Here is a 23,761-nt window from a genome sequence, read left to right on the forward strand (position 1 = left end):
TGGCTTTTACTCTTGCAAGGGGTTTTGCTTTAACAGTGAGAAACTAAATTACCCACCAGAACGCGCAAATAACTATTTGTGTTTTGCCAAAAGAAGACATTTTTAAGAGCTCTTGAGGACACCTTAAAGCTGAATGTTAATAGAAGTAGTCAGAAAAATACAAAAAGGATCCTACAACAGCAACAAATGTGCTACAGCCTTGTTGTGAAGGAATGGAAGTGTGGATGGGATTCTTGACCTATATAAAGCTGGACCGGTGGCTAAATATAGCCCTGGCTAGTTTTTACTAAGGACAGATGTTAGGACATGAGACAGTAATAATGGAGAATGCCAGCTTTAGAAGTCATAGTTCTAATGCTGATTTTTTTTTTTTCATTAGGGATAAATGACACAATCATGTGATTCGGAGTAATTGGGCATTTTGTAACTGGGGAACTGACTCAATCAATAAGACTCTACTGCAGGCATTGTTCATAGAGCTGGACAGAATCACCAGGGGACACTTACACTGAGCACACTCTCTCTGGCATGTCTGGACCACTTGAAATTTATTCCCTGAGAAAAAAAAACTGCCCTGGTTTTCACTTGATGAAGGAGACTTACACCATGCGCAATATATTCAGTCTGAATGAAAAATTAATGTAAAACACCCTCTGTGTCCATTGTAAAAATTCAGTTCTGTGTTAGAATTAAGGATATTTTAACGGCTCTCGGGCTCAGGATGTTTTTTTAAACTTGAAAGGCGAAGCAGGCAAACATTTATTGAAAACAAGCCGATTAACTGGAATACATCAATGAGATCAAACTGTAAAATTCTGAAGTAGAAAACTAATCTGTTTGTCGGATGCAATACATCTGTAGTAAGCAGAACAGGAGCTACGTCAGCGGAAGATTGATACTTCCAGACAATTTGTGAGTTTTAACACATCCTATTTGTTCCAGTTCTCACACACACACACACACACACACACACACACACACACACACACACACACACACACACACACACACACACTACTATTCTTGCATGATGAGAACTGTCTTCACACTACATTTACTTTATGTTAGTGCTTAACTGCTGTCAGAAACCATCTGGGATAAGCTATTTTTACAGAAGAAGCAAGGTGGGGAAAAATATCCAGAATGGATGCCATTTCTTCAGCCAGTCACATCAATCCAGACTCCGGCTGACAAGTAGGCACTTAATGACTGTTGTGGGACAATTGCTATACGTTTAACTGAATTTGAAAAACTTTAGCTGCAAGCGATTTGATAGGAAAGCGTTTATCAGAAAAGCACAGGAAACTCAATGATTAATTCATGGGCCAGTGTAGTATTTAGTAAATATCTACAGCTCTGTTTCTAAAGAAACCTTAGAGCAGATCAAATTATGGTCATTTCCCTACAGTAAAGGCTTATAGGGACGCTTCAGTGTAAACTAGTTAAACTATTAAGCGTACAAAGTACTATTGCCACCAGCCGAGGCATTATCTCAACAGAATTTAACACCCTAAAGCACATCTGCTGTCTGGAAGTTTATGTGAGAACACATCAAGAAACTGACAGACTTGGGGTGATGTAATTTTTATTTTTTAGAAAGACACCAAATGGTCGCAAATCACACTTAGCACCGAGTTCCTTCTTCAGCCAGACAATTTGCTGCATCATTCTGCTACTGCCGCCTGAAAACGGTGGACTGCTCCCTCTGGGTAGAGGATGAGACGATGCCCCGAGCGAAGGAATTTAAGTATCTTGGCATTTTGTTCATGAGTTGCAGCATAATGAAGCTTCAGATGGACGAGCGGATCGATGCAGCAACAGCAGCAGTGACGCGGGTGTTCTGGATCGTTTTGGTGAAAAAGAGTTAAGTCAGAAGGTGAAGTTTTTCATTTTCCAGTCAATCGATGTTCCAGCTGTGACAACCCCCCACCTTTTTCTCTCAACTCTGATTTCCGCTGGATGTGTTTCAGGTACCTGGTGGGCAGGGCAGAGATTGTCAGTACCAAATGGGAAGACCTGAGGCAGATGTTCCCAGACTATAAAGCTGTTGCTGACACTTCACTAGGTCTCCTGCCTGGCTGCTGTGTCATGACCTCCGAGCTTCTCTTCATGGTTCCTTCATGTTGTTTTTCTTTGCTTTAAAACACTCATCCACCTCCACCCTCATGCACATTTTGCACCGACAAGTCCACTGTTTTCAACACTACCACTGTTGCTTCGTCTTCTTACTATTATTACTAAATTACTTCAGTTTGCTGCCAAAACTAGTGAATTCTAGGTAGTAAATGACTGAATAAGGCACCTGAAAATAGTTTCCTTGGGCTCAAGGTGAGGAGCTCAGACATCATGGGGGTTCAGAGTTGCTGCTCCTTTGCGTCAAAAATAGCCAGCTGAGATGGTTCAAGCATCAGGACTTCTCCTGGGTGCCTTCCTCTGGAGGTTTTCTGGGCATGCCCAGCTTGGAGGACACCCTGGAATAGACCCTTCTTAGCCTCCCACCACCACCCCCAACTACAGATAAACAGATGGATGGATTCCCCTCCTCTCCTTCCCTTTATTTTCTGTTTCTCTTCACAGACTCCAAATAAAGGCATAAATCTCCCAAAAATAATCTTGAAAAAGACAAAAGCTGACAGACTTCCACTGCGTGCAGAAACCGAAAGAACAAAAAAACATCAAAATAAACAAAACTGTGAGACCATGCGCTTTAATCACATTTAAAAGAACACACTGGGATTGATGCTAAGCCCAGCAGTATGTGTCAGCACAAAATGAAAAACACGCACCATAATGGCATTACTGGCTATTCCCACCCCGAGGATATCTTTAATCTAAAGATAGACTCACATTTTAAGTCTCCCTTGAGACAACATTGACCCACCAATATGTACATGAAAGAATTATTGATTGCCAAAAACTTTTCAGTGAAAAAAAAAACTCCCACGCTGCTATTTCATTGTCACTGACGTGGGACGATCCACAGCCTTTGTTCTGGGCAAAAATGCATTCTGTGGTGCATCTTAACCTTCACAAGTGTGAGCTAGATAGATTTAGCAAGTAGTTTCCAAAGTACATTCTCTCTTTGCGGCTTCATGGGCAGCAGAGCCGCAGCAGAGGGACAGCAACACAAGGGAGGAATTTTGCACCCTTTTTGAGGACACTCAATTTTCCTCATTCAGACTTCTAAAGATTTCTTATAATGCATTTTGAACAAGGACAGTGGATTTTGTCCCTCGACACTGAAATTGTTCGAAGGAGACCGCGAGCACGAAACACCAATAATTCTTCCAACGCGCTTTTGCAAATCCTTATGTTTATAGAAAAAAACGAATCTATCCTTAAGTAGAAATGAGTTTTTATGTGCCAAACAATAAAAATGGAATTTAAGACCAGATATGAACAGGAAGGAGCAATCACTGAGTGTCAATCACAGGCAGAAATATTGTATTTGCTTATTTCCTCACCTCACCCAACAAACAGAAGCACACATATCCATTATGTGCTGCCTGCTTTCAACTCTATTTTGCGTCTACTACGAGCATGTTGTCACAATTAAGACGTGAACGTTCTTATAAACAGTTCCAGTCAGTCAGCTGTGTGTCTGGCATGTATTCGATATTAAGTCACAGCAAAGCTAAACGCAGATCAATGACAATTTGGTAGAGAGGACGGTTGAGTGGAAGTGGGCAGGTAGTGCAGTGCCCTGTATGCTCAGATGACCTTCATAGCCACTTATTCAGTAAGTGGAGCACCATCAGCTCATAAGTGGTAAGAGGTCAAACCCAGCTATCACGCTACATTTGCAAAGCGCAATAAACAGCAAGTGTTGAATTGTGACAAATGGATCTAAAAAAATCTCATAGTCACATTTCGAATGTAATGACATATTCACTTCTTTTTCAACAAAGTGATATAAACCTGGGGGAAAACAGACTCCTTTGATCTCAAATAAAAAGAAGCTGACCAACAGTATTGAGAGGATACGCACACAATCAACTGGAGGACAGAGGACGATGGATAGAGGTGTTAATGTTTGTGTGATTTGAGTGTTATTAAGCTTGTTTCCTTAGGTGTTCTGTTAAATAAGAGTAGAGAGGTCTTTAGCTTAGCATACAGGCTGGTACAGCAACCTCAGCTCTGTCCAAATGCAACAAATGTTTGAACAGTGCCTCTAAAACTCTGTAAGTAACATGCTATTTCTTGGTTGTGTGAAACCATCATGATGTGGTTGTGTGCTGGATTGAGTCAAGGACTGGGCGGGACAACTTCTTGGAGTCACTGTATGATGACTTCAGGAGTCTCGCTGCTGGCTGTAGCTTTATATTAACTTTGAAGAAAGTGTAATTCTCTGGAGTTAAGGAGCTCAAACTATCAATCTGTCCCTGCAAATGACCTAAAATTTTCTTGACACAGCAGCCTTGTTGACCCATAAGCATGTCTCCATCGTGGAAAGGTTGGTGCTGTTTTGTAACTTTCCTCATTGTGCATGAAACATAAAATCAAATCGAAAACTACAAAAAAAGGTCCAAAATTTTTAACAGAGACAAACTGTAAGTGCCAAAAAATCAGAGCAAAGGATTTTATTTATTCTTCACATTTTAAACAACTTAATCAGTTCACAAAAAGTGATGTCCATGCTGGTTTGATTATTCATTTCATTAGTTTTGATAAATGTGCTACTGTGCAGAAGCACAACTTATCATCGTCTCACATCTAGTACAGAAAGCCAAACAAATGATTTAAGGCCAGCGCTAAACATACTGATAACGGGTGCTGATGGCACTGGGGAGATTTGATATTATTTGACAACACGGGCTAATATTAGTTCAAGCAATACACTTGACACTGTAGGACATCAGCGGCAGGGACATTCTGATAAATACAATAACAGCATAATGGGAAGCGATTTCCATATCTTCTAAAGCACTCGGCTGACGCTCAACGTTTCTGTCATGGTCCTGGGGGCTAAGGAGTCAGCCGAGGACTGCACCCAACTGTTGCCTCCTGAGCCTAACCTATGTGTTGCTCAGCCCCAGTCAGCATCAACGCTGCCAGAGGCCCGTGCGCCTGCTGGTCCTGCTCTGTCCCTGCCAGAGGCCCGTGCGCCTGCTGGTCCTGCTCTGCGTTTTCCAGAGGTCCCCGGGCCTGCTGGTTCTGTTCCGTGTTTTCCAGAGGTCCCCGGGCCTGCTGGTTCTGAAACTGTTTTTGCTGGGGGGCCCGAGGAGCCCGTCCAGCCTTCTGCTTCGTCAGCTGGGGGGCCCGAGGAGCCCGTCCAGCACCAAGCCACGTCAGCTGGAGGGCCCGAGGAGCCCGTCCAGCACCATGCCACGTCAGCTGGAGGGCCCGAGGAGCCCGTCCAGCACCAAGCCACGTCAGCTGGAGGGCCCGAGGAGCCCGTCCAGCACCATGCCACGTCTGCTGGAGGGCCCGAGGAGCCCGTTCAGCTTCCTTCCACGTCAGCTGTACAGGCTGGGAAGCAGCCTGCTAGGAATGCCGTGAGCTTTCTCTCCGCCTCGGACTGCTTTCTGCTTCAGCCGTCTCTTCCGGCTGGAGGGCCCGAGGAGCCCATCCGGCCTCAAGCCACGTCCGCTGGAGGGTCCGAGGGGCCCGTTCAGCCACCCGTCTCCGCTGGGGGGTCCGAGGGGCCGGTTCAGCCACCCGTCTCCGCTGGGGGGTCCGAGGGGCCCGTTCAGCCTCCTGTCTCCGCTGGGGGGTCCGAGGGGCCCGTTCAGCCTCCTGTCTCCGCTGGAGGGTCCGAGGGGCCCGTTCAGCCTCCTGTCTCCGCTGGAGGGTCCGAGGGGCCTGTCCAGCCTCACGCCTCGTCAGCTGGAGGGTCCGAGGGGCCCGTTCAGCCTCCTGTCTCCGCTGGAGGGTCCGAGGGGCCCGTTCAGCCTCACGCCGCATCAGCTGGATGGCCCGAGGAGCCTGTCCAGCCGCCACCTGCGACCGCCTCGTCGTCGCCTGGTCCGGCTGCATCCGCCTGTGCTTCTGCTACGCCTGGTCCGGTCTCAGCCTCTGCTTCTGCTACGCCTGGTCCGGTCTCAGCCTCTGCTTCTGGTCCAGCTTTGGCTTCTGCTTCTGCTCCGCCTGGCCCAGCTTCGGCTTCAGCCTGTGCTCCCCCTGGTCCAGCCTCAGCCTCTGCAGCTCCGCCTGGTCCAGCCTCAGCCTCTGCAACCTCGTCTGGTCCGGCCCCCGCATCGCCACCGTCTGGTCCTGCCTCGTCTGGTCCTGCCTCGTCTGGTCCTGCCTCGTCTGGTCCTGCCTCGACTGGTCCTGTGCCCACCAGGCCATGGCCAGCATGCCTGAGACTGGAGGGCCGCCGCTGCCTTCCGCGCGGTCGGCCCCCTGAACTGCTCCGTCGTCTCCTTCGCCGCCGCCACTGCCTTCCGCGCGGTCGGCCCCCTGAACTGCTCCGTCGTCGTCCCCCCCTTCGCCATCGCCGCTGCCTTCCGCACGGCCGGCCTCCGGGCCAACTCTGTCACCTGTGCCACCCGCCTGGTCGGCCCCCCGACCGTGTGGCCCGTGAACTCTTGTGCCTGTGGGCTCTGGGTCGGCCCCCTGAACCTTATTTGGACTATAGTCATGTGCTCCTGTGTTTTCTGTTGTTTGTTTTTGTTTCCCGTTCTGGTCCCTCCGTCCTGGTCCCCCGCCTCCCGCCCTGGGTGGGTTGTTTTCTGTTTTTGTTTTTTCGGGTTTGGGCTGTCGGGAGCCAGCCCTTGAGGGGGGGGGTACTGTCATGGTCCTGGGCCATGTTGGCCCAGTGTTCTTAGTTTTCTTGTATGTTTGTATTTTGTTCCTTATTTAGGCCATGTTTTCTGAGTTGCCCTGTTGTGTTGTTCCCTAAGTGTTTTCCCTTCATGGCTTTTACCCCCTGTGTGCCCCTCTGTGTATCTGTGAGCCCTCGTCTCTCCTTATGTTTTATTCCATGTTTCCCCTGCCCATTATGTCCAAGTTCTCCCCGTGCTCTCTCTCCCCCCCCTGTGTGCCCTGTGTATTTATGAGCCCTCGTCTCCCTTTGTGGTTGTTTCATGTTTCCCCAGCCCGTTATGTCTGTGTTTTTCCCCGTGCTCTCTCTCCTCCTGTCTGAACCTCTGTGCACTTCCTGTTTACTTTGTGACTCTCACGCCCGTACATGTCATGTTCAGTTCACCCCGCCCTGTCTCGTTATGATTATCAGTGTCACCTGTGTTCCCCGTGTGTTCCCACTTTCCTCGTTTACCCTCTGTGTATTTCTGTCTGCGTCTCCCTCTGTTCGGCGTGACGTCGTCCCTCATGCTGTGTGTGGATCTCCCTGTGTGTTCTTAGTTTATGGTTTCCCAGTTTAGTCTAGTTTGTATGTTTGTTCTCCCAGCAAATAAAGCTGTGTTTTGAGTTCACCTCCCCGAGTCTGAGTCCTGCATTTTGGGTCCAACTCCTGCCTGCCGCACAGCGATTCCTGACAGTTTCACCTTTTCGTTCACTCAAAAGTCAGCATAAAACCAACAGAATCATCTTGAACACGTGAGAACGCCAGACTCACGAAGACGAAAGTGCCAGATTGGCCTTCTTACTTCACCTTCAAGGTGTCAGGATGGATGCTGACCAGATAAGAAACTAAACCTCCCAAACACAGCGAAAGGCCCCGCTTTGACATGGTAATCAATTTAACAGCCCAGACATGGAAGCTCTTAATGACCCTTTAGATCAAAGAAAGACCGGACAAAGAAGAGAAGAAATGCTCTTCCTCTTCCTTGGGACAAAGACCGATATTTCATTCAGAAAAGGCTAAAATCAATTTCACTCCTGAGCAGATTTAAAACTAAAAATGATCTTCAGTCTTATTTTTTTTTTAAATTTCCCCTCATAACTAACTAACTTTTAATAAATACTTTATTATTCATTGTTATAATTTTAAACAATTGGTTTGTAGCTGGAATAGACTTCACCCTCCCCGCAACCCTGAATTGTATACGTGGAAGAGAATGGATGGATGCATATATGTATATTAGAGGCATTCTTTTTCATGCTTTCATATTCAAATTAACAAGCAATACTTAATAACCATAAAAATATGTCATTTTTGGAATCAGTTGAACCCAAACATCAAGAATTTAAACTGATGCTCAGTAGGACTGTGTTTCCATGTGTCAGGCAGCAGGAGACTGCACATGTCAGATGCATTATCTGACTGGAAACACTCACACATGGACTCAGTCGGACATTCTGATATTACACAGACTTTGTACTGGAGAGCAGACGGGTTAAAGTCTTTTTAGTGTCCAGTCTGACGGATTTGGACATCTCACATCCTGACAACACGCATTTGATCTCTTTTCTACTATCCTATTTTCATCGGCTGAGTGATTTGGAAACAGTCTTTTAAGACATATGTCTTCAAGGAGCCAAACGGCACTTGCAAAACAGCACCGGTAGCTTGATAAATAGATTATGCAAGTCATTTGATCAATACATCTGCTATTTGTGACCTTGGTGACACTTTTAAAGGCATCAAAGCCCCGGGCATCAACATTAGACAGCGGTAACGCCAGAAATGCATGCATACAAATTGTGCACAGAGAGACAAGGAGAAACGGCAAAAGAGCAATCCCTCGCTCTGCTTGGCACAGAATTGGTTCTTTCTACATCATTACCAAACCGTTAACTGGAAATCTGAAACAGGTTTACGCCAGTGTGCTCCATGTCAGGGTCCTGGGAACCCTACTAGAAGTAAGCCATAAGGACTATACTATTGATATAACAGCCTCAGGGAAGAGGAGCAACAACAAGCCTTATATAGCTTTGAATGAGGGGTTGAAGGGGATGCTGTATGCAAACAGCACTGTGCATGTGTGTGTTAGGAGGGAGGATCGTGAGTGCGTGTAAGCTACAGGAAAGCAGATGGAGTGTAAGAGATACTGTTGCTTGAGGTGGTGCCAGTGGCATGTTGACACAGGTAGGCAGTAAATGATAGGTGTTTTGTGCTCCATTGACTCTTACTAGCAAGGGAATTGAATAGGGGACGTGGTAGGAAGGTCTTGGCTCTGCAGAGTGTTTAAGGTGGTAAAACAACGTAAATACACCTGCACACCCACACTTTTCTTCACACACACACACACACACACACACACACACACACACACACACACACACACACACACAGGATGACAGATGGGAACGGGTGAGTGAAGCACGCAGGGATGTAGGTTAAGGCACTCGAAAGACTCGTAATCCATGGGGACTTTGCAGGGGTGAAGTTAAAGCAACAGAGGCAGAATGGAGACAATAGTGAAGCTGGGTTTGATTCTCAAGAGTGGTGCCCTGTGTTGGCATTTGTTCCATCAGCCTTTAGCGATGCTTCATCTTTGCAACTGGCATATGGTGGTAAAGCAGAATAAACAGCAACAAGCTGCAGGGTTTTTGCTCTCTTCTGGCGTGTCTAACATCTCTTAGACTAGTTTGAAAAAGGTGCTTTAGACGAGGATGCAGTGGTGCCTCTCTCGGCACGGCAGTGATGATTGTGACTTTTGATTGCTCACTTCACAGCTCTGCTACAATCCCGTGACACTCAAGAAAAACTTTTTTTATTTCATTTTGGATTTACTTAAAAAGTTATGTCAACGTGTTTTATACACCTGTGTTAGGAGTCATTTGTGTTATTTAAGGAAAATATTGTGTGGTTAACTCAGTGGCTTTTCATTGAGTTGTTTCAATATTTTAAGATAAACTGCAGTCAGTTTCTTAGGAGTGACTTTTTTAGTGCACAATATTTAGTTGAAATAACACAAATGACTAAAGTAAAACTTCCTTAGTATATTATTTTAAACCAACAATGGTGAGATGTGACTTTTAGAGAAAAGCCACTCAGTCCAAATTATAACTTTTGATTAAACGATCTCAACTCAAATCTGAAAACCCACATCCCACAATTATTTTCATTATTAGGCATGATTGTTAAACACAAAAGTATGTGTCAAGAATTAACCTTCATGCGTTAGCTAGGCCAGAAGGTGCTCATGACTAAGCAAACCAGCTATGCCAACTTCATCTGCATATTGCGTGACTGGATTTAAATCTGGGAAAAGCTGAAGTGAACTTTAACACAGACTGTTTTTTACTAAACAACAGGTTTGGAGGTCAAGTATCTCTGTTATTTAGATTTGATGAGCTGTAGTAGTGTAATCATATTAAGCTGCTTCCAGGTAAGGGATCATAGGTGAACCAAGGCTGCTTCTTGACAAGTGGGAAATATAGGAAACTGACTATAAGTGAAATAAGGACCAAAAGATATCCATCCATTCATTTTCTACTGCTTATCCTTTTCACAACCATTCACACTTGGGCAATTTAGAGTTTCCAGTTAACCTATCCCCACAAACTGCATCTCTTTGGACTGTGGGAGGAAGGCGGAGTACCCAGAGTGAACCGACGCAAACATGGGGAGAACATGCAAACTCCAAACATCCCAGCCTGATGCTGGAATTGAACTCAGGACCTTCTTGCTATGATGCAACAGTGCTAACCACAGTGCTGCCCGACCAAAAGATATATAAAAATGAAAAACAGTCAAAGTTATAACAAAACACACACACATCCAAAAATAACAAAAAATCCAACAAAATAAACTCTGAAAGTACAAAGCTGCTCACTTTCTGGGCAGTTTTTACTTTGAAAGAATAGAACTGCATTTTTTATATATTAATTTAGCTTCTCTGTTCTTTTTAAACATACTTTAAGAAGCTTGCAGTGCAGTACAAACAAATGCACTACTTGCTCTAGTGAAGCCCTTATTTTAATAACTGGCAGAACTGGCAAGCATTTTCTGAAAGTTTAACCTTATGTGACCTTGAAAAAGAGATCAGAGGTCCAAAGTAACGTAAAGTTAACTAAATTATTTAGACTCACCATATATCATCTCCTACATCCCTAGATGTTGTCAGTGCCAACAACAGCAGTAGGAAACATACTTTCATAGGTCTGTGTAGCATTATTATCACTTTGACCTTCAGACCGATATGTTGACTTTGAGGTCAAATGCGTTTTGATATTTTAATCAATATATGGCACTTTGACAATATAGAGCACACTTGCGATTTTCCATTCGGTGGTAGCACGTCGTACCAGGTACCATTTTTAACATCTGCTTGGACGAAGTTCCAAGCGATCTGAGATTATGCGTAAATGTGACATCAGCAGACTGCATGCATCTGATTGGCCAGTCAGTGGTGTCACTTGATGAGACACCTTCGCAAAAATGAAAATCGCCATTTTTGAAACCCGGCAATGAGGGGAAAGGCTCCACACAAACCAACAGCATGCTCCCCGAGTCTGACAAAAAACCATAAACCAAGCAGCAGGTGTACCATCCCCTCAAAGTCCTCTCCTGTTGTGTTGTGTTTCAGAGACACACAAATGACAAACAAAGGAAAAGTATGGTAATTTGAGAGTTTAAACTAGTCTCACTATTGCCATGACCAGATGAGCTGTGTCATGACACTGATAAAGACACCTTGCAAATATCTATGAGATCATTGATGACCTAGAATGAGAAGGTGCTGTTTGTTCAGGTTTCAGTACAGAGCCACCACTCATCTGATGTCCTCTCCCTGGTCTCTATAAATTCTTTCAGGTATTCATTTTCTGTTTAACTCACTGCTGGCTGTTCAAAGTGCAGCATAAGTGAACAATGAAAGTGTTCATCAACAAATATCAGTTTCTGTTTTGAATGAGGCAAATGTGTTAATTCGCATCTCACTGGGTTTAGGGAGTTGCTTAGCGACAGAGCACTGATTGCATTTGACCACTCGTTTTGTTCACGTGACTCTCAAGAGTAAAAAAACATGTGCAATATATGATGGTAAAGATTGTATATGGGTTTTATTGATAGTCTTTCTGGCTTTCAGTTCATGAAAAAGCCAAAAAGCTCACAGCCAGATACTGTTTGCAAAAAGCTCTGCCGGTGGCAAACACATTTAATCAGCGCATGTCACATCGTATTAAAATGAATGCTGGGAAAGTGCGCTATGCTTAACAAAGAACAAACATTAAACAGATGGTACAGAATAAAAATGGAATATGAAATAAGCTAAACTTTACAAACACTAAGAAAGGATGAAAATAGACACATTTTAAACCAATTAAAATTTCCACAGAAGAATTAAAAATGCTTTTCAGCCATTCCAACATGGTCACTGGACCACCGGGATTCCAATTTAAAGCTCAATAAAGTCACATTTAACACACTCAAAAAAGAAAAATGCAGTATTTACAGTCACACACTCTAAGAAGCAGACTGAGGTCATAACAACAGTCAGTCTCAGGATAACTCTCCCCAAGATACTACAAGTCTGTATGAAAAAGCACGCTAAGAAAGGTCAGCCATAACTCTGCTATCAAAAACTAGCTTTCAGATACAGTAATGGCAGGCAGCACACAGCTTGCTTCCCCATTCGCTGTAAATGAAAGGGATTTAAGAGCAGTATTGACACAGGTCATTGATATAGACCGGGCAGGGCGTTATCATTCTGCCTAGGCTTCTTCCCAGTGTGTTCAAAAGACACTGGGCATGGTGTTATACGTCTCCCAGAAATATATAACTTCAGATTAATATGGAGCAGCACAGAAATGAGACATTTATGCAAACAGTGGTCTGTATACAATAGTAATAATAGATTCTCTGTGCTTCCTTTCTTTCATGTACACAAAAGGGAGATAGGCAAAGAACCCCCAGTCCAACCCCCCAGCCCTACACACACACATCCACACATATATACAATATATTTATATGTCTTTCTTTACAATTAACTTATAGCTTTCCCTCTCACCCTCTTTCTCACAAGTGAAAATTAAAAGAAAACAACCCACTGTACATAAATAAAATGTGTGGTTTACTCTTACTGGATTAAGGCTACCAGATAAATATTTGACCTTGACCTACAGCAGCTAGGCTCAGTTTAGACTTTGCAAAGTTACAGTCAGCCTTCATCATAAAAACATAGAGACTATTAAATGGAGGATTTGGACACATATCTACTAGCCATTGTGGTGTGTTTGTGTTTCTGTATTTGTGGGATTACACGTTTGCCTAAAACAACAAATCCACGCTCATATCCCGACTCTTTTTGTGTCCAGACCTGAGTGGCCACTTATGTAAATGTGGGTGAACAAAACAATAGAAAAGCACCCGAGCAGTACATCCCCGCAGTGTAGCCTAACTCGCAGTTTACTACAAACAGTGTCAACATTATGAGTCAACACGAGCTTCTTGTTATGCTAATGGAAGATACATGTCACAGTGGATATGCAGCATGCATGATTGGACAAACACAAGTCCAACAGATGTGTGTTACCCTTGTTTGTTGAGACGCTTGTTACGGTGATGAGCTGGTGACTCTAGAGATTTCCCAAGGTTAGAGGAATCAGACACCAAAACAAATCCGGCAGCAGCGTTATCTTGGCAACAGGAGTGCGCAACGATGGACGAAACATGTTTTAAACATACGAGTTGAGGGATTTGTACAGTCTGGGAATCCAAATAAAATCCTGCTTATTATAATATAGCTAAAAGGCCATTTCCCAGGTATTATTCACCCATACATATTAATTACTTTGGCTCATTAGAGTTTACATCTCTGTACCGTGACTTATCACTTCGTGATATCATGTAAACACTGGTGTAGCTCTTCCTAGCCCTACCTTGAGCAGAGACGTTATTATCCAGAATAACAGAATAACAACCGTGTGGATGTGCAGGGCTTTATAAATGAAGCTGGATGGCAAAAGTCAAAAGTCGTCCTGATAAGTAGGGCTTTTGTACACGTGCAACCCTTGTGCTTACTTAATCATTTAATTATTATATAATTAATTAACAATTATATTTAATCATGCAGTATCACATTCAAGGACGCTCTTGGAAGGAAAGATCTGAAACGGGATTTCCAGAGTGTATCACGCAACATTTCAATTTCAATTTTATTTATACAGGTAGAACCTACAATAACACAACAGAGAAAACCCCAACAATCATATGACTCCCTGTAAGCAAGGGCTTTGGCGACAGTGGGAAGGAAAAACTCCCTTTTACAAGGAAGGAACCTCCAGCAGCAGAACCAGGCTCGGGAGGGGGGGGGGGTCCATCTACCACAACGGGTTGGGGTGAGAACTTATACATGCGTGTGCACTTACACTCAACATCACTTGAATGGAAATACACATGTATATTACACATAGTGGTAGTGTTGTGTGTTATTTTTAATTTGACATATTTATAAGGTGTACATTTATTCAGTCTATAATCTTATATAGGGCTGTTCGATATAACGATTTATATCGGATGACGATATAAAAACGTCTACCGTTTGTTTCGTGGTGTCGCAAAATAAACTGTTTACGGCAATATTTTTTCATTGTTTTGATGGTCACTGTAGTGGCTATATTAATTTCTTAAAGTTCTCTCTTTCTCTTATATTTAATATAACCACACTACTGACGGACAAGCGCCTGTTTTTATGCGTTGTCGTTAGCAACAACAACGGTAAAACCATCGCGTGTCCGCTTGTTTATTTTCCACATACACCTTTCACAATAAAGCTCAAGATCCTGTTGAGACTTTTCAAAATAAACTGAATCACGTGAACGAGTATGCAGAGAGTTTACAGATGAGAAGCAAAAAAGAGCCGTCAGTTGCTAAAAAATAAACCTTAGACTCAAACGTTAGAACAGGCTTTTCCCTGCAGCACGTCGCGTAATAAATGCTCACAAAGAAAACGGCGGCCGTTACAACTTATGTCTAAAAATTTATCGTTTCATGCATCGGTTAAAACACCCGACTCCACGTACAAAATTTTTGTGATTTATATCGTTATTGGGAGGATAGATGTCTTATATCGGGATATGAGATTTTGGTCATATCGCACAGCCCTAATCTTATATTGTTTAGGAAGCAGCATACAGCATTATTTCAATGGGTGAAACATTTGATTTTTTTAAAGACATTATATGCATTCAAATTGCCAAAGTTATTATAATGGAAGGCAGACAAGAATGTCCTCCGAGGCATGTGTGAAACATCGGAGATGGAGCAAAGGGGCAGATTGCATAGCTCTGTGTTCAGTGCCCCAGCAGGGGGTTTGAATTATTGCACACTACAATTTAAGGCAAAAAAAAAAAAAAGAAAAGAGGATGGCATTAAAAAAAACAAACAGAAACCTGCCAGACATGATTTTATGTACTTACTGTCTTCGCCTCTTCTTCCCACCATATTGTCTTCATTATTATCCCATTATTTCTTGGCATGAGCTGTGCCCCTAGCATGCCTCAGAACCACATTGGGCCAGACTTATTAAATCTCTCTCCTCCATCTTTGGCTCTTCACGCCGCATCTAATTTTTCCTTTTCTTTCACCTATTAGTGTTATGTTGCAAAGACATGATGTACAGGAAGAACCTGAGGAATGACTGACCTTGAGCTACCACAACACGATTGCCTTGTTCAATATCAATTTTAGCCTAAGGGCTCTATAGTAAGTTTAGGGTATCCCTGATGTACCGTTACACTTTATGGGCATTGTTAATAAGTCATGACCGAATAATTAAAGCAAGGTGAAAAAAATATTTTCACAGGATTCTATGCAGTCCTGTGAAAAACTAAGTGCAGCTTGAAGAAGCACCTTTAGTAGCAATTAGCTAAGTTAATCATTTTTTGAATGACTTAATCAGTCTCGCACATGGCTCTTGAGAAATTTTGGCCCTCTCTTCTTCACAAGATTGCTTCATTGAGGCTTGTGGGTATTTATTTATGCACAGTTCTCTTAAGGTCAACCACAGCGTTTTGGTCAGGCTGAGGTCCACACTTTGACTGTTGCAACACCTTCATTCTTTGATTTTTAGCCATTCTGTTGTAGAGTTTCTGCTGTGCTTGGATCATTATCCTATTTTATGACCTAACTACGATCGTCGCTTTAGACTGTTTGACAGAGGTCGACTCAATAACTGCAAGGTGCTCAGGTCATATGGCTGCAAACCAAATGCAAGACCAACCCTCAATGACTACCTTTGACATTTTGGTATGAGGCGTTTTTGCTGCTTGCTGGTTTTCAACAAACAGGTTGCTGTGTATTGTGGCCACACGTCTCCACTTTGGTCTTGTCTGCTCGTCTCGTCATTGTTTTTGTGGTTTGTTCAGATGCAACTTTGCACACATGAGCTGTACTTCAAAACAAGCCTTACTTGTTCAGTCTTTTTTTCTCATTGCACTCTCATGAACTTTTAACATGGTGGCTGACGCCTGTAGCACTTGGGTTCTTCTAAGCGCTGCATGGCCTGACCTTGGGTTGAATTAAATGGGACATCAAGTCCTAGGAAGACTGCTTCATTCAACACACACCTGAATCGTACAGACCAGTAAACTACCACAACTTGTGCTTTTACAGAGGCGCTCACACTAGTTGATGATCGATTATTCAAGTGCTTTTGATCAGCCTCCTCTTTCCTGTGGAAGCAGTAAACCTGTACTTGGTTGAGTTCAGGGGACTGCACAGACTCCCGTGTAAACTTTATATACATATTTAACAGTTTTTCACTCAGTTGCATTATAATGCCGCTGAGCTGCACTAGCCGAGTTTATTATTCTCATATTCAGCCCATGAGCCCTAATTCCTGGGGGAGCTCACATATTATGCAGAACAATGTGCAGCAAATAAACCAGCTTTAGTGTTGAAGGAGTAAAAATGAGGAAGTCTTGTGTGCATTTATTTTAGCCCCAAATTGCCCCCACCCACCTTTAAATATCTTCTGCGTGTTAATAATATTAACTAGAACATACAGTCTGTGTTTGTGTGCGCATGAAGTGATACATTAAACGCATTCCTGGATGATTCATCACACACACACACCAACTTGCTTCCAACAGTTCTTTTCCTCTCCATGTGCAGACTACAGATAAAACATTTCCCACCAGCCGTTCACTCAAATGCCATAGCCTTAAGTGTCCTTTAGTCTCCTCTAACCGCTTCAGTACATATGTTCTTCCATTCACTGCTGCACTGATAAAACAAAGAAGCCATAAATAAAGACATTTTTACGGTAGGAAAAAAAAAATCACACACCTCATTCGATTCCATTTACATTTTTAAAAATAGATGAATATTCATCTGTTTGGAGCTGAGCATCTCATGCCGATGCTAAGAGAGTGACAGCATATATGTGGGTGTGTGCAACAAAGGAGGGCAAGATTAACGTGTGAAAAATACAAAAGCAGACACGCACGAGTGTGACCATACTCACGGCTCCAGCAAGAGCCACAATTTTTCTCCAGTATAACTGGATCAGACAGTTGATCTTTAGACTCTTAGGTCAGGCTCCGATACAATCAGCCACGGGGGATACAGTGTAAAGGAGAGTTGGCTGTCTGTGGAAAAGCATGAGAATTGGGACAGCATAATACAAAGGACTCTGGGGTGGTAAAATGATATTATAATGATAGCAGGCTAAACTGGTGCTGGTGGGACAATAAAGAAAGGGCCTATCTAATGGGAATGGATGAATAAGCCATGAAGCCAGGCAGCAAAAGCACTGGTCTGTGATAATGTAGCCTCGCCATGGTAAATCTCCAATACACACGTACACACAGGCACGCACACACTAACACAAGCATACAAATTCTTATCAAAATCAAATCTCAAACTGTGCTCTAGAACTGGGTCAGAGAGTGCCTCTCCTACTGAGTGCATAAAGTTTTAGTGATAACAAGAAGTGCAAAAGGGGAACTACAGTGTGAGAGACTGAGAGGGCAACAGAACAAGAGCAAGGGCCAAACTATTGCTGAAATAACAGTATGAAGACTCTGTCACTAATTGGGCAATTGCATGTTTATGCAATAATCATCTTTCTTCCTCTGTGTATATATAACATGCATTATTGAGAGACCTCTGCAGCACTGACATCTTTGCAGCTCCTCTTGTACAGTGGCTTCATTGTTCATCCCTGCTGAAACCAGGCTATATACAATCTGTCTGAGATGAACTTTACACTGAAGGGACAAACAAGTACAGCTAGTAGTTACTTAGCAATTGTTATCCAGTTATTTTAAATGTCTTAAATGTCTACAGAGCTTGCAGAGACGTGATAGAGCGAGAATACAAGCCGACGAATGTGTCCACTGAGTCCGAACTAACAAGGCTAAACGCCCAATGGCATTTCACGGATAAACTGCCGGTAAACAGCTCACCATGTAGTAATTTTACATGGTGAGCTGTTCTGATAAATATCAGAGGTATGCAATCAATGGATCTCTGTTTGCAATCAGCAGGTAATTAAGAACTCAAACATGATGGTGATTAGTTATTGTAGTGGCTCCACATTCTGTGTGGGTAAAGGTCATAAAGGAATCTGGCAGTCAGTTCAAGAAAACAATACCGGTATTTCTTTTGGTTGTAACCCAAAACCGAGCAACAACTGAGTATAAATGACACGTGACGTAACACTGGATGTTCGTGAGCCAGACGGAAACCGAGGGCGCATATTAAAATGTGCTAAAAATTTCTCTGCAGTGCCTGAATGTGCAAATAAGCTGCTAAAACTAATAACTAACACATTGCCTAAATGCACACGGTGGTAATTTGTCAATATTGTGTTTACAGCTTGTTCTGCCGCCTCTAAGTGGCAAAAACATTACTGCATCCCGCATTGCGCAGCGAACATACATTATGGAAAATGAACAAGCATGCCAAGAATTCGACAAATGCATCTTAAAACACTGGATATAATGCCGTTCGTGTTTCACAGCAAGCGGTGCGGGCTGTGAGGAGTTATGTGAGTTTTCAGAGGTATAACCTCAGGCAGGAAAACGCAAGCCATGCTGCTTTGATGCAATATAGATTGAAAGACAAATACACATGACCAGGCAGCCATGTGCACACGACGGCATACAGATATCTCATGACCCTTGTTTTCAGGTTCCAAACTCTAGCCTTGATTACCTCTATTTCCATCTTCTTCTAAGAATACCAAAGAGATGGAAACCTTGAGAGAAGATATTTAACATGAGGTTGTTTTAAAAAGAAATCTTTTCAGATAGATGTTGCAGGTGGGTTACAAAAATTACCACCAGGCAAACTAGAGCGGAATTTATGTGCCGAGCAACCTATGTCATCAATAATTCCCTTTAAACAGAAACTTTGATTAATAAAAGGTGCAAACTTCAAACTCTAACTACCTTTTCTGGTGTTGTTTGCCCAACTGTGTTTTCTTTAAAGACATGTGCGAGCGTGCGTCTGTCTGTACGCCGCTGAGTGTCTGATGGGCCTCTGTATGTGTTTCCTTTTTGGTCATTTTGAGAGGCTGCAGGAAGGGAAGATTTTTCTCATCATCACTTCAGCGGCTTCTGGTGTCAACAAAAAGAGAAAGATCTTCACACGGGCCGAGTCCTCGTATCCAACAGGCACGCTCATTCGACACGAAGCTGACAGGAAGTTTCATAAATAAAGAAAAAAAAAAAGAAGGAAAAAGTGACCTAAATCAAACCGGTTGCACCTTACGGAAAAACAAAAACAATCCGTGACAAACATCCTAACCAGCCGCACATGAAAGCGAGCGTGAGACCTGAGAGAGGAGCCGGGATGCAAAGAATTTGTGGGAATGAGGAGCGAGCTCTGAGGTGGACAGCCTTGTAACAGAGTGAACTTGGGCAAAAAAACCCAACAATTTCAGCTCCACATGCATTATGCTCAGCACCAATATAAACCCAGAGCTTATGAAGCGAAGTTGGTCAAAGTCATGTTGGTTTTGAGACTCACTGAAGGGAATCAATCCTTGCCTCGTCGAGATAAAGCGCTCCCCTTTTCTCTCCTCCGAGCGAAGCAGCTCAAATTAACTGACTTTCTGCAACAACCGACTGAGTGGGCATTAGGACGCCGTTAAAATGAAGCATCTGTTTCCTGTAATGGGCAGAATGAATCGCGTTCCTGCCTCACATCAGTGTCGCAGACTTCGTGCCCCGCTCTGTGAATCACAGACTCTTCACCAGGTCAAACAGCCCAGGATGAATCATGCATACTCACGAAAAGCTCCTCATCTCTGAAATGTTTTCTCGCTGCATGAACCAACATGCAAACAGCATATCAAATAAAAGGCACTCTCCTTGGTGTGTCTGGATGGCTTACACATGCATCGCAGGGTGTCAGTGTAACACCTCTGGGCTCCAACGCCACACCACCAACAGCTCTTTGGGACATAATGACTCCATGTGTGCGTTTCTGTAGGAAACATTTTTAATGTGGTAACAGACATTGTTTAGTGCGCCACAAGTTTACTTTAAGCTACTTAAAAATGGAATGAATACTTGGATTGTTCTTGTCAAGCAGAACACTGTATTATAGTACAGTGTGCTGTGTGCTTTTGCTTGCCAAGTTATTTGGCTTGAAAGCATGCTGGTTAGTGTATTTACATCGTTCAGCGAAAGGTTTTCTGAAGTTTCACCTAAGAAGAAATTACCAAAACCCTGAAAAAGTCAAATTAACCCCTAACACAAAAGAAAAAAAGGGAAAGCAAAGATGAAAGTTAAAAAAAAATCAATATGATTTGTGTGCAGAACTCAGTTTTCTGACCCCTTTTCAGAGTCTCGGGCAACGCCACCTCAGAGAATATAGCTGAACAAGCTGAATTCAGCTTGTGCAGGTGGATAAAGGTGTAGCAGCAGTGATAAAGATAGCACAGTAACAGCAGGCCTTGAATAGGCAGGCCATTGTTGATTTTGGATTTTTTTAAAAATGCTTTGTGGTGGCTTCATGTTATCCTCAGAAATAAAACCCACTATGCCAAACAGAAAAAAAAAGAAGAAACCCAACAATGTGGTACAACTACAGAGCAGTGAAATGACAATACTCTGCTGTTCAGAACAACCTGTGCAAAAATGTGTGCATGCACAAACACAAATGCCCACAGACGGAGAAAGGGGGCCCGTAATCTCTCTTCTCTGCAGCTCATATAGTCAATCGTGCAAGATACAATTATACCCTGTGACCTGGGATCACCTACAGGAAATGAAAAGCATAACAAAAGAAATTCGAAAAAAGAAGAAGGAAATAAAAAGAGTAGATTGCCGAAGGGGTGTACTTTCAAACACAACTGTGAGCGTGACGGAAAAGGGAAATTCAGCCTGACAATACAAACAGGAGACGGATTCATCTTAACAGTTAACAGGTGGAGGCAGAGCGTCCTGACTATTAAATCAAACGCACTGGTTGCATAAGAGGAAGAAAAGCCATAAGGCACTGTGCGTGTTCAGCGGACCTTCAGAACAAAAGCGGAATGTGACGGTTTTGTGATCGTGATCCATGGACTCAAGGACGTAGAACAAAGCAAGAACAAATACACGTGTGTGAGCATTTTAGGAAGATACAAATATATCTGCGCACTGACCTACTGGGTTTCACTACTTGGGAACTTGTCTCCGGTTTCCATGGTAACGCTCATGACCTTCACCCTTCTCCATGTATCTTTTGCAATATGGCTTGCACACTCAAGACCACCATCTGTGATTACTTTACCTATCAAAGGACCGTCTTTGTGGGCACTGAAATAACGATTACGTCTGTCCGCACACCCACTAGTACTGGTTCAGTCAGAAACAGCCTCATCGTGGTTGTTATAATCAAGACGCGTGTTCAGAGCAGAATCTTTGTTTCAAGCTGGATTTCTGTGGACGTGCTTTGGACTTGAGGCTCCAAAGGTACGGTGGGTCAGTCACAGGTTACTGTGGAAATTAGATGCTTAATCCTAGTCCATGTTTCAAAAGGAGCCACATAAAAGCAGGCATTTCAAATTTAGCTGCTACAAGGCAGTATACCAGATGATGAAATTTATGTTAACAATGTAAAGACTGAACTACAAAATAATTGCCAGCTGTCATATTTGCTACATCTGACATTTAATTAGTGTGCAATTTCCTTTTGTTTGCATTACTTTTTAATGATAATGTATTAGTCTCAATAACTGACAAAAACTAATGTATCAAAAAGGATTCACTTCGCTATGATAGGGTTAAAATGTGCAGCGTCGCTGAGTAACACTTTACTGAGCAACACCTTATAAGTCACCTTCCTTTGCAGAAGTGGTAGCTGGACAGATAAAGCAATGTCAGCAGGAGATTATTATCACCGATCGTCACCGAGTAGTTATTAGCGAGAAAAAAATTTCACTGCTCTGATGGTTTAGAAAAGCCTTGCGACATTCAGCATTAGCGATGGGTCTGTTTATGTGTCTTCACGTGCAATTTCTTCTTTAAATGTCAGCTAAACCTGTGGACATGTTAGCGCTTCAAACTCAGGGCCATGTTGGTAAAGATGAGCAGGTTGGGTTGCGTGTTATTGCAGCAGATGGAACAGAAGAAGCAAAAAATAATTACAAATCCTCCTGTTTTTAATTTGCAAACGTAAAAAAAAAAATGAATCAAGTGCACAACTGCAATATGTAGGTGTGCAACTGGTGTCCACCTGATCTGAGTGGCATCAGAGATTCCACATTACTCGAGCTCAGTTTCCTGTGAAACCGACACAAAGACTGCATTCAGTTTGCACATCGAGCTAATGCTATCCTCGCTCTGTGCCTGAAACAATCAGCAGATGTTCATTTCAAATGCTCCTTTGTAATCTTCTCCCAAACAGAATATTTAGGTTCCCCTTGGGTGAAATCATCAAACCTAACAGTAAAACGCAATTTTATGGCTTTCAAACTGCGCCAGCTATTTATTTACATATCTCCGCGCTAGCTCTTAATAGTCATGTCAAGCAGTTTGTAAGAAGGGAACAGCATTAATAATGCTCAGGACCAAAGCTTATCTGTTGCTTGCGATGAGACAATGTGCCCCCCTAAAAGGCAAACAAGCGATCTTCTTTGTGGTGAAATTACTGATTATATCCTCACAACCCTTTAAGTAAGCGTGTGCCCTGCAACGTCCACTGACTTTCAGAATCTAATGTTCAAACATAGAAGTGTTATTGGTGTGGGGGAAAGATGCTATATATTTATTCTTACGGACATCACACTGGAATTTCTTGTCATTTTTTCATTTAAAAGCCTCTTAGGAAAAAAAAATCAGTTATTTCCACTTCAATTTTCCACAAAAAAACAAAGATGATTAGAACTTTATTCTCACTTGCTAACAAATCGTCCCTGAAAAAAAAAGCCCTGGCAACTTTCAGAGCTCTCCTAAAAATTGCTCTTGTGGATGGATTTCCTTTGCCAGCTAAGTTTCAAGAGAAGATGCACACAAGTCTGAGTTTAGGTTTGAGGGATACGGTCCAGCAGCGAGCGGGACGGAAACATGCCCTTACCTGAGGCTCAAGGTCAGTCGTTCATCTTTTGCCCTCAGAAGATCTCCAACTGAAAATGTGGCACTACCCAGGAAGCTGCTCTGTAAATACAGGACAAAGAAGAAAGAAGCCCGTAAATGAAGTATCAGGTAAAGAGTTAAACAATTAAAAAAAACAACCGAACTCCTCTTTTGGTCGCACCATAGAGGTGATAGCAACAAGCACAAGCCATTTGCCAAGTACAATTCTGAAACTTCTGAAAACAAGTTCCTTTTTTGTCTCCCTTTAATCCGCTTTCTTTCCTTTCTCTGCTCCGACAACATGTGTTTGCTGCAGGCACAGTATGAACACGGGGTGTCAGCACACGAGAACTGGGTCATGGAGAGAGAGGTAGGGGACGAGCCCATCGGTAACAAAGAGAGATGATCCACATTTCTAGGCTACGCACACGTTCCCTCCTTCCTTAACAGGAATGGC

At 43.0% G+C, this 23,761-nt stretch overlaps 1 protein-coding gene across 6 annotated transcripts in view; it reads right to left on the minus strand.

Moving 5' to 3' along the window:
• The window catches only part of inpp4b (inositol polyphosphate-4-phosphatase type II B), a 187,305-nt gene that overhangs the window by 84,650 nt on the left and 78,894 nt on the right, over nt 1-23,761 (minus strand). For all 6 annotated transcript variants that reach the window (XM_080879817.1, XM_080879816.1, XM_080879818.1 and 3 more), the window contains one exon: nt 23,306-23,385. In XM_080879817.1, the coding sequence (XP_080735943.1) occupies nt 23,306-23,385 (80 nt within the window). The remainder of the gene's footprint in view (nt 1-23,305; nt 23,386-23,761) is intronic.

Source organism: Rhamphochromis sp. 'chilingali' (assembly GCF_963969265.1).
Source record: "Rhamphochromis sp. 'chilingali' genome assembly, chromosome: 4".
NCBI lineage: Eukaryota > Metazoa > Chordata > Actinopteri > Cichliformes > Cichlidae > Rhamphochromis > Rhamphochromis sp. 'chilingali'.